Source organism: Drosophila mauritiana, chromosome 3L (assembly GCF_004382145.1).
Source record: "Drosophila mauritiana strain mau12 chromosome 3L, ASM438214v1, whole genome shotgun sequence".
Taxonomy (NCBI): Eukaryota; Metazoa; Arthropoda; class Insecta; order Diptera; family Drosophilidae; genus Drosophila; species Drosophila mauritiana.
This window is the reverse complement of record NC_046669.1, coordinates 25799877-25811971: the sequence shown is the minus strand read 5'-3', so window position 1 is coordinate 25811971 and position 12095 is coordinate 25799877. Positions and strand designations below refer to the sequence as shown.

At 41.4% G+C, this 12095-nt stretch overlaps 1 protein-coding gene across 1 annotated transcript in view; it reads left to right on the top strand.

The window, feature by feature from the left end:
* Positions 1–12095, top strand: part of LOC117141917 (unconventional myosin-VIIa) — a 606161-nt gene that overhangs the window by 132937 nt on the left and 461129 nt on the right. Inside the window, exon 5 of the mRNA XM_033305646.1 lies at positions 3314–3458. Within this exon, the coding sequence (XP_033161537.1) occupies positions 3314–3458 (145 nt within the window). The remainder of the gene's footprint in view (positions 1–3313; positions 3459–12095) is intronic.

Here is a 12095-nt window from a genome sequence, read left to right as displayed (position 1 = left end):
GGGCAGCAACGTAAGGATGGGCGACTGTAGTCAGAGACAGACCGAGGCAGACTGAAGACCGTGGCCCGGAATACAGAGAGGTAGAAGACGTAACGGTGCTGGGAAGAAGACAAAGACGCCGAGGGAAATAAACGAAAGGACCAAGAGGAGACTCGAAAACCGAGGCATCGTGGGAAAGGCGTCCGAAGTGTTGGGCGCAGACGATTAGAATCAACATGAGCACTGATTTAATCAAAAACAAGAGAGAATGCTATAGTCGAGTTCCTTAACTATCAGATACCCTTTACTCAACTAGTGGGAATGCGAACGAGAATTTTCATTATTTTTTTTTAAATCTATAATAAATAATAATTAAATAAATCGATAATAGTAATAAAATTATGAAAAAATATCCAACAATTTGTATAACCATTGCTCGTAGAGTAAAAGGGCATAAGGAATCGTTTCCGACCATATAAAGTATATATATTCTGGATCAGGATCAATAGCCGAGTCGATCTAGCCATGTCCGTCTGTCCGTATGAACGTCGAGATCTCAAGAACTATAAAACTATAAGGTTGAGATTCAGCATACAGATTCTAGAGACAAAGAAGCAGCGCACGTTTGTTGACCCATGTTGCCACGTCCACAAACCACACGAAACGTCTACACTTTTGAAATATGTGTTTATATTTTTACACAGTTTTATTAGTCTTGTAAATTTCTTTCGACTTGCCAAAAACTTTTTGAACAATTTTTAAATTTTTTCTCATTTTATTTGCCAATATCTGATTTTTTATGAAATTTCGCGTCTAATATGAAATTTTGCGTTCGCATTCACACTAGCTGAGGTATCTGATAGTCTATTGATAGTTCGACTATAGCTTTCTCTCTTGTTAGATAATATTTTATATATTTCTCCAAAAAAGTAAATTCGTTTCTAAGAAAAGTCCAGAGTAGCACCAAAGACACTAGAATAATTCTAGAATAATTCTAGTGTCTTTGGTGCTACTCTGGACAGAAACACAATTTCTGGACTTGTTACAAGACATAGATCCGACCAAACGAGTGTCGAATATATTTAACTTGCGACAACGATAAGTCAAACAAGCCGTTGTGCTATTGGTAGCACCCCTTACTCAATTTGAAGATCCATATCATCCTACTTTCGAGGTGACAATCGAAATAGGTACCGTAATAAAAGAGAAATCAGAGAAGTCAACCAAGCGAATTCATGGTTTTTGCAATGCAAGCTTTCTGAGGCCAAGTAATTGTATAGCTGGCATTAATTGGTCCGATCTTTACTCCTGCAACATAATGGCGGATGCCATTCAATCATTATTTAACTCTTGTCTTCCGAAGTACTATCCCTCAATCTTTAACAAACTTCCTTGGCTTAATAAAGAGTTGACAAACCTAAGAAAAGTCCAGACTTTATAGAAAATTTAAAAATATCGGTTCTCAGTCTATCCTTTCCAAATATTTAAGTGCTCGCATAAATGTTACCGTGCTTAATTCTCAGCGTTACAAGAGCTATTTAAACCGTTGTAAGTTCAGCTCGCACAAGATCCAAAATAGATTTATAATTTCGTTAACACTAGGCGCAAAACAATTTCTTACCCTTTGTTTAAGCAATGAGCTTTTTCATTGAATTTGAGAAATGGTGTGGCAATTTATAAACACGGTCAAGTTAATGTATCAGTTAATATTTCAGTTTTATTTCAATATATTTTGCTGCACAGGACTGTAGGGTATAAAACGAACGGCGGCAGTGCCCGTGCCAAACCGATTAAGAGTTAAATTGCATCACAGCAGTACCGGGGTGATCAACACTTAATTTGCAACTGATAGTGCTATGCAGAAGACAAATGAGCGAGTTTCACAAAATAAAGATTAAAACAGCTGTGCTTACTCTCTATTGAGAGAGATGATCATAGCATAAAGGGGAATGCAAAATCTATTGCTGCACAGAGCAATGTATAAGAGTGACAAATAAAATAATTCAAATTTATGATGAGATGCTGCGGGCTGCATAACCAAACACCCTTATTCGCAGTTTTTGGAAAATACTACGGTAAAATCGGATCAGGCAATAGCCGATCTATTTTCCAAGTTTTTCAAACAACGTATTACCTCATTCCGAACGCGGTATCAAGGCCGAATCCATTATTTTGTCCCACTCTAAATGAAAGCTCACTGCTTTACGATCTTCAGCGTGTTAAGCCTGTCTATTCGCCAGGTTCCGACGGAATCCTTGGCTGTGTACTCAGATTCTGTATCCTAACCCTGGAAACTTCAAATATATGGAATAAGTCGTTTGTGTCTCCTCTTTATAAAAAAGGTAGCAAATTGGATGCAAGCAATTACAGAGAAATCTCTAAATTGGCGGCTATCCGTAGATCCGTAGATCACCTTTGTAGATGAATCATATCACCGTGTCAACACGGTTTTATGAAACGCAGATCAACAACGACTAACCTCTTGGAGCTAACTTCTTTCGTAATACAGATGTTATCTAAACTGACTTAAGTAAAGCATTTGACTCTGTTAATCTTTACCTTCTAGTAAGGAAACTTGATCTATTAGGTTTCCCTGTTGATCTTCTAAATTGGATTTCAAGCTATCTGAATGGCAGGACGCAAAAAGTCCTCTTTTTGATGATCCTTACATGACCAAACCCTTATTAATTTTGCTAGTTTGTCCGTTATTAAGTATGCATCACCTGTTTGGAGTCCACAATTCGAAGTTCACTTTGACCTATATTATCTTTTTACTAAATAGACTTTATCCTATTTCCTTGCCATTCTACCGCCATTAAGCAATTAATATATATATCTGAAACATCCGAAATTTTTGGATATTATTTCATAATTTTAATAGTCTTGTAAGGTTTTATCGATTTGCCAAAAAACTTTTGGCCACGCACACTCTTACGCCCTAAATCCGCCGAAAACTGCCACGGCCACGCTTTCGAAAAATTGTCGGATATTATTTCATAACTTTTTTTTTTTATATCTATTGGCCACGCCCACTCTTATGCTTTAGCTGAGTAACGGGTGTCTGATAGTCGGGGAACTCGTCTATAGCATTCCCTCTGGTTTGGCATTAATATGTTATATAAATTAATAATTTTCCATTCGTCTTATAATTATTAACTTTTACTAAGGTGAACAAAATCTTTAAATGCTCGAACGGTAAATATTTGATTTATTTATCATTTTAATCATTTCACTTGTCCATAGCATTTAATGAATGTTTTGAAATATATATTTTTTAATACAAAACTACTTTGCAAAATAAAACTTTTTTTCAATTATGTCGTTCTTATTATAGGCATGTGTTATATCTGGTGAATCTGGAGCTGGGAAAACAGAGAGTACCAAATTTATACTGCAGTACTTATGCACAATTACTTCAAACGTTTCATCCTGGGTACAGCAACAGATTTTAGAGGCCAACACTATTTTGGAAGCATTTGGTAAACTACCTATTTTTTCAGATAAATAGATCTTTAAATATCGGCAGGGATCACATATCTGACCCTATACATTATATTTCATTACATTATATTTAATTAATTCATTAATTAATAAAAGATAGGTTTTTAATAGATACAAGATAGGTTTAGATAGGCTTTAAAAGATACAAATCAAAAGCTTTTAATTAATTCAGCCAACTGTATGGAACCAATTCACAAATGAATGTAGTTGAAATTTTCGTTCGTAATCCATGCAGAGAATCTCTCTTGTACTCGCGCTTGGAGTAATCATTTTAAATTGCTCACGTATTTTTATTATGAACAAGAAAGAACTAAGGTTTATAAGTATTTGCGTGGAAGAGCGTAGAGAAATATTAATTAAAAAAAACAAGAGAGAATGCTATGAGTTTTTCGATTATCAGTACTAGTGTGAATTCCAACTCGAAATTTAATCATTTTTCTGGGATATCGATAAAAATGAGAATTTAATAATTATGTGGGCGTGACCGGCTTGGCGGCTTTAGTTCGTTAAAGTGGGCGTGGCAAAAACTTTTTTGGCAAATCGATAGAAAATTACAAGACTAATTAAATTATAAAAAAATATCCAAAAATGGCTCAAAAATGTAGGCGCGGCAGTTGCTATAATAGTTCCTGAGATCTAGACTTTCATACGGACACGCGGACATGTATGAATTTCGGATCCCTCCGAACTTGTTTCACGCGGCGTGTTCCACACTGAATGGAATACAACCACAACACCCTATACACCCATAAGTGAGGATATGATGCATGTGTCTGAATACGCCAGACAAGCGTCCCGGACTAGAAGCTATAGCTATGTACATAGCGACCACCCCGGTAGCAATTCGAGTACTTGCTTGACAGGCAAGCACTACCTCTTGCTGAGAAGCGAGATCTACCTAAAATCTCTACTGATCTCTGGGTCACAGCACCCTAGATTTGCGCAACCAGCACCGTAACTCAAACGTCGAACACGAAGGCTCTACCCTCGATATGGGTACCAACCACAGCCACCACGATACTCCCGCCAGGGGGCCTACCTCAATGAGCAGTCTTAGATAGCTTCACAACCCGTCGTACCGAAAAAAGAGGCTCGGTAGGCCTTATCCTTTTGCTCCGACAAGCGCTTTCGTTTATCGTACGGCTCGATTCGCGAGAAGATAGACGCGATATAGAAAAGAGAACAGAGACGAGGAAATTAACATAATGTAAAATAACTCTAATAAATATTAATGTTAGTCGATCTAATTATGTACTAAAAAAGTAAAAATTGATTGCTTTAAGAGCGGCAGAGAGTCAAGATCACAGATAATAGGATAAGTCTATTATAGTCAGAACATAATACTCTGTAAGGGTCATGCAACTCATAGTTAGTTCTATAATGATTTAAGATAATGGGTATATAGTTTCTAGTGAATCTACTTGGAAAGTCGTCTACTGGAATAAGGAGGTTATATACGGTTTGCATCCCAATTTAGGCGCCGCAAGGCAAAAAGTAAAAATTTTTTTTGGAGTACGTATTGTGGACTCCAAACAGGTGATCCATACTCAAGAATCGGACGGACTAACGAAATAAATAAGGTTTTAGTCATGTAAGGATCATCAAATTCCATAGACCACCTTTTTATAAAACCAAGCGAATGTTTTATTACTAAGGGGAGGTCTACCAAAGGACTCCTTCCATATATGAGGAAACTGTGAAGATTCCAGAGATAAGGTTAACAGTTTCAGTAGAGGCTTGCACAAGGCTTCCGCACAGAATCTGAGCACACAGCCAGGGATTCCATCGGGACCTGGCGAATAGACCGGTTTAACACGCTGAAGATCGTTAAGCAGTGAGCTTTCGTTTATATTGGGGCAGAATATTAGATTCGACTTAGATACCGCATAAGAGTATAGCTGTTCGGAAAGAGGTAAAGTAGATGATGTTTGAAAAAACTTTGCAAATAGATCGGCTATTGCCTGATCCGATGTTACCGTAGTGTTTTCAAAAAATAGCGAGGAAGGGTAAGAACTTGTTTTTCGCTTAGTGTTAACGAAATTATAAAACTGTTTCGGATCCTGTGCGAACTGGAACTTACAACGGTTTAAATAATTCCTGTAGCACTGAGCACTAAGCACGGTAAAGTTTAACCAAGGGCTTAAATATTTAGAAAGGATGGACTGAGAACAGGTATTTTTAAATTTTGTATAAAGTCTGGACTTGACATTTCTTAGGTGTGTCAACTTTTAATTAAACCAAGGAGGTTTAGAGATTGACGGATAGTACATCGGAACACAAGAGTCGAAAAATGATTTAATTGTGATATAAAACATATTAATGACATCCGTCTTTATGTTGCACGAGTAAAGATCGGACCAATTAAAGCCAGCAATAAAATTGTTTAGCCTCCTAAAATTTGCATGGCGAAAACGGTGAATTCGCTTTGTTGATTTCTATGAATTTACTTTAAATACCGTACCTATGTCGACTTTCACCTCGAAAGTAGGATGATATGGATCTTCAGGTTTAGTAAGAGGTGCTACCCTGGACAGAAACACACTTTCAGGACTTGTTACAAGACATAGATCCAACAGTCGACCAAGGAGGTTTCGAATATAATTAACTTGCAATGATAAGTAGAGCAAGCCGTCAATAAATTCATGTTGTGCTAAAGGGGGAAGGATATTCGAATTTTCTTCTGGGGACCACGTTGTGCCAGGTATATTAAAATCACCTAGAACTACCAATCGGTTCCTGTCAGACATTTTATTTAAGATGGATTGGATGGCGGACAGATGATTCTGATATTCTGAGAATTCAGAAGACGGTGGAATATACGAGCACGTAATATAAACTGATCTGTCGGAAAATGACAGCTTTACGCATAAGAATTCTGAGTTACGGGACTCGTCAAAAAATAACTCTTCCGACGCGAGGGTAGATCTAACCGCAATTAAGACACCACCACCCCGACTAGAGGGACGGTCATACCTATATATAGTGTACATACTTGGGAAGACTTCGGTGTTAAGTATCTCCGGCTTTAACCAAGTCTCTGTGAACACTATTATATGGGATGCAAGGGAAAGGCTATCACAATACTATTTGGTTAGTTTGCTAAGCAAGCCTCTAGCATTTTGATGGGAAATAGTAAGATTAGATGTTAGTTTTTTGAAGAAGGATGGTGCAGTGGTCTGGCCACGTGAGGGAATTTTAATTCCCAGGGGCCAATTTTTCCTATTTTTGATCTTAGCTTCGAACTCTTTTACCACCATACTATTCGGCCAAAAATCACCCGAACATATGGTCCAAAAAAGCTCGTTTGGGACAGTTATCTTGAAAGATGATATGTCCCTAGCGTGAGAGAAGTTAAATTTTTCCACTTTTATATTAATGGCTTTGTTTTGTCTTGTATATAAGACAGTACATTAGATGATGTTTGATCAGGGGAAGGCCAAGAAACGAAAATTTGTTTCTTAAGTGGAACCACCGCGAGGGGTTTTGGTCCTGCAGATTGTATTTCTGAAGTGCCAACTTGTGCCGGTAGTCCCGACTCAATGTTCCCTTGTGGTGGTAAACTAATCGTGACAGGTAGAATCTTGTTGAGAGACCAGTGCAGACAATTCGGAATCTTGAGCAATATCAGGGTGGGCTCCCTCCAAAACAGATTGATCCAAATCTTTTTAGCTGCCGATCTTAACAACATATTCGGATTTGCTGCGATTGACAGCTGATCAGTTGTGGAGTCCTGTTGATCATTTGCCCGTTGTTGCGGGGCCTTATGCAGCCTACCACCAGCGGCTTTTTTGCGCTTTGGAGGTTCATCTAATTGCTTAATACCATTAAACTGTGAATTAAGCGCGGAAAGAAGATCATCGGCTCGACGAAAAATATCTTTAGCTACGCCAAAACTTGTTGATAAGTTCCTTCAAGCCACCTTTAGTTTGGCGCATAACCGATTTCATCTCGTTCGCAACCACAAGGCAAGCATCACAACAGTCATTTAGATTTTGACCCTTTGCTAGGTCACACATAGCCAACAAATCATTTTTGGCTGCTCAGGTTTTATAACCTGGCAGCAATTTCTATAAAAGCAAACAACATTTACTGTTTCCATATTTGTCTAAAATCAGACCACTGTGCACGAAAACACAAGAAAAAAAACTTTCAAGCGAGCTGTTAAAAGAACCGCACGAGAGCAGTCTGTACGCTCAAAAATTTTAGTTTTGTGTGGGCTAAACGACTCTCCTCCTCCGGAACACTTCCACCGCGAACACTGCCAGCCGTTGAGTCTTCTCTTGATCATCCAGGACTCTCTCGAAGGTCCAGTTTTCGCCAAGGCGCTGCACTTCAAGGTCTCGCAAGTCTGCATATAGGGGGAAATAGCACAATATGTCCATCCATCCGGTCCTCATATAGATCTCCACATGCGCAAGAAGTGGTATCGCTGAGGGCTCTCCCGTGCAAAAATGCATTGAACGCAGGAAAGACTTCCTCATCGAGAATCCAAAACATGGATCGCGATAGGCGAGAGTGATGGGATAAACCTATGCGTCACCCGTCCTGGTTCGCTGTCGTCGTCCCATCTGTTCTGCCAACTCTGCAGTAAACACTCCTCTAGACGAGTCTTCCTCTGCTCCCAGGTTAGACACGCAATGTCCTCGCCGTAAAGCCAGTCGTTCTCCTCCAGCGGGTATCCACGCTTTAGCTTGTATTTTACCGCTAATAACTTAGCAGCCAAGTCAGGCGGGGGAGCTCTAATAAGTACCTGCAGTGCCACTGCGGACACTGTTCGGCATACCGAAAGGCATCCAAGCAGGATTAGCCTCTGGCAGGAGCCTATTCGCCTCTGGGCAGCTACTTGTTCCGCGGTGTCATACCATACCGGGGCACCAAATAGCACACAAGTTGCCATGAGTCTGTCATATATGGTCTGCCTGGCTCGAGGACTGAACCCCCAGTGGGCTCGAAGCACACGTGCCAATTCTCTAACGACTCCGGTCATCCGCTGGCGAAGCGAAGCTATGTGCGTGAGGAATTTCATTCCTTCACTGACTGTGACCGCTCCAGCCAACCGCACCGTAGGCGCACGTTTCAAGGCATCTTTCAGCAGCATTATTACCGTCTTGCTGGTCGAGACGGCAACGACAACTTCCGCTCCCCACGTTTCTACGATGGACATCAGTTGCGCTCCTTTTTCCTCTAGTACAGCTCGGGATTTTTCCTTGACGAGAAGCAGCAAGTCATCCGCGTATGCACTCAGCTGGCAATACGGCTGGAAACGCTGAAGCAGTACATCCATCGGTATGTCCCAGATAAATGGGCTGCTGATTGACCCCTGCGGGTAGCCTCTAGGTACCGGTACATCCACAGCACCGGAACTTCTTCGGAACACTGCTCTTCGGCCGGAGAAAAGCTCTGACACAAGCCCATTTCCCGGCCTCCGAAGTCGGCCAGTCGTCGGAATGCAGACTCCATTCGACGTTGTCAAATGCTCCTTCAACACTGCTCTTCACGTGCCCTCAAGCATCCTCCACACACCGTCCTTGGCGAAATCCAAACTGCCATCTCGGGCCTTCCGGAAGAACTTCTCTTACACGATTCACCATGATGGCCTCGAGCACCTTACCAAAAACCTCTGTATGAGGATGGCTCACACTTGTCCTTCTCTGGTCCTTTGAGTAGCGAGACAACTCGTGGGAACTTCCACTCGGCGGGAAAGTATCCCAATCGGATGCATAAGGAAAACAACGATGCTAGGTGTTTAGTTATGGCGCGCCAGACTGCGCCTTGCAGATAGTGCTTTTAATGCCATCCAAGCCGGGAGAGCGCCTGCTCTTCAACCGGGCAACACATACATCAACCTCGAATGCTGCACCCCAATCAGTGATCAACTCGCCATTCACGCGGAGGCACCCAATCTCCGTGCATACGAAGGATTTCCAGTCATTAATTTTCGCCCTCCCAATGAGCTTGTTGTAGTTGGCTGAGGCACGCCTCAGCTCGACCACTACAAGCTCTACAGCGGCACCGTCAACACGACGCCTTCCATCTTGGAGGCGCAAAGGTCGGCAGTCCACCAACCTGTTCTCCTGCTGGGCGATCGAATCAACGTTCTTCCCAGCGCAATATCACATACATTATGTACTATATTGCGTAGGGTCGAAACTTGCTGGTCCATCGGCGACTCTGAGAAGTTTTCCGGCTTCTCTACTAACCATTTTCTCTTTGAACAATGGCCAACGTGCATTGGAGAAGTTCCAGGACGGCACAGGAGCTATGCTCTCAACTGCGAGCGCGGTAGTTGGTTCGGCCACAACAGTAATGATGTTGTGGTCACTCAATTCCAACTCGTCCACTCTCAACTCATATGTGGCCCGCATAGATGCTGCCTCATTGACGATTGTCACGTCGATATCACTACTAGCTCTGTAATTATCGAACGTGTACATCTCTGTTGACTGGCTTAGGGCGGCGACTCTTGCCCCCAGCATCCACTCTGACCGCAGCTCACCCCGTCTTTACTTAACTTGGCCCTCGGCATGACGAGAGAGTTTGCCAAGCCATATGGGGGACACTGCATTTGCGTCGAGGCCCAGGATTGCGGGGGTGGTGCTGGCCTGCAGCAGAACTGCATCCATTTATGGGGGCTTTTGCACTTTGCCGCGGTGTGGCCTTGTTGCCCGCTCTGGCGGCAAACTTTATATTTTTGTCGGCATTCGCTGACCTTGTGTTCGAAACCCACGCATCTGTGGCAGGCGTAGGTGCGGACAAAGACACTAGAATAACAAGATGCGTAACGCCATACGAATTTTTGGCACACGAATTTTTCTCCGTGGCTCTAGAGGTGGCTCCAGGCTCTCTTAAATTTTTGTTCGAGAGAGAGAGAGAGCGGAGAGCGCTACAGCAATCAGCTCTTTTCTACGCATATAGTGATAGCAGACAACTGTATGTGTGCACACGTGCATACGTGCTCATACATGAGCATCATGCATAAACGTTCGCTTATAAAGGTTCGCTCGCCCCTAAGCTTGGAGTACAAAGTCCTTTTATATAACTCCGTTTTAAAACCCATATGGACCTATAGCTCCGAGCTAGGGGCAACGCATCGAGAAGCTACATCGACATAGTACAGCGAGCACAGTTTCGGATTCTGAGAATCATTACTGGAGCTCCATGGTATCTTCGGAACGAGAATATACACAGAGACTTACAAATAAAACTTGTTATTGAGACAATAGCAGAGAAGAAAGTAAAATACAATAAAAAGTAGTGCCACTCCAAATCCTCTTGCAAGAAAACTTATTCGAGTATGCAGCTAAAGCCGACTGCATCAGAACGACCAACCAGCCCAGCGTTAAATTTGTTAGGCCACACAGCACGAATCATTTCATAAAATAATATTTAGTTAGTTTAGAATAAGATTTGAAAACTTATTGTTAGTTTCTTAAGTAAAAGGAAAGATTAAATAAATAAGCAAAACATGGAAAAAAGAAATCAGCCTTTGTGGTGAAGTCCTAAAAAACCAGATTATACAAATAGTTCAAAATGCAGACGCATATAATAATCATAATTATTTAAACTATCAGCAATAGTATAAACCTTAGAAAAAAAAAATGCCAACAAACTTGGCATCAGGTCATACGCCCACACATCGTTGGGAGCTCGTTGCTACCGAACAACAAGGTCGATGCGGTTCTTTTCGGCCACGTGCCGCACGTCGGTGTGACGTGCAAATAGTATCGGGGCAAACGGCTGATACAAAACCAACCACATGGCTATGTGCTGGTTGTATTGATGCGCTGGACGCGAATCGGTTCGTCGTTGAACAGGTCACTGAAGCAAGCCAAGCAGACGCTTTGGCACGCTGGACGCAACACGAACGTGTTCGAACGGGTCACTCTGGCGTATGATACAACAGCGGTCCGACCGTTGCACCAACATTATACAATGTGCAGGAAAAAATAATGAGCTGGACGCGACGGTTCGTTGCTGAACAGGTCACTGAAGCAAGCCAAGCAGACGCTTTGGCACGCTGGACGCAACACGAATCGACTCGAACGGGTCACTGAAGCGTAAAACAAAATATGAAAAAGACAAAAAAAAAAAAAATAATAATAATAAAAATAAAAAATTTATATTTAAAAATATATAATTCTATACCCATTTATACTAACGCTGAAACAAAACTATTTATATTGCTCAAAAATATAAGAAACAATAGCATACCACTACATTACAGAGGTTAAAAATTCTAACAACAAGGAAAGAAGTCTACCACTTCACTACACGAATAACATAACCAACCTTATAGTTAGTACCACACTGCTCTTACATTACACCTTGACAACGTTCAATTTAGAGAGAATAACCATAAAGTAAAAGGCCGAATCACCAATCAAACAGTCACAGTTTAAATAGTAGAAAGACAAATTATTAGATGTCGACTATTGAGAAAGTCAAAAAGCTTATCCCAAACACCAGAAGCAAGATCAGGGCTAGCACCAGTCTAACGGACTTTAGGGAAGAACCCGAACAACAAAAACTCCAGACTGTATTAAGGTTGCCTTCAGCATAGTCAATGAATTCGTCAGCAAGCTCTCCGTCACTTAATCAAGCGGCTATACCAATAG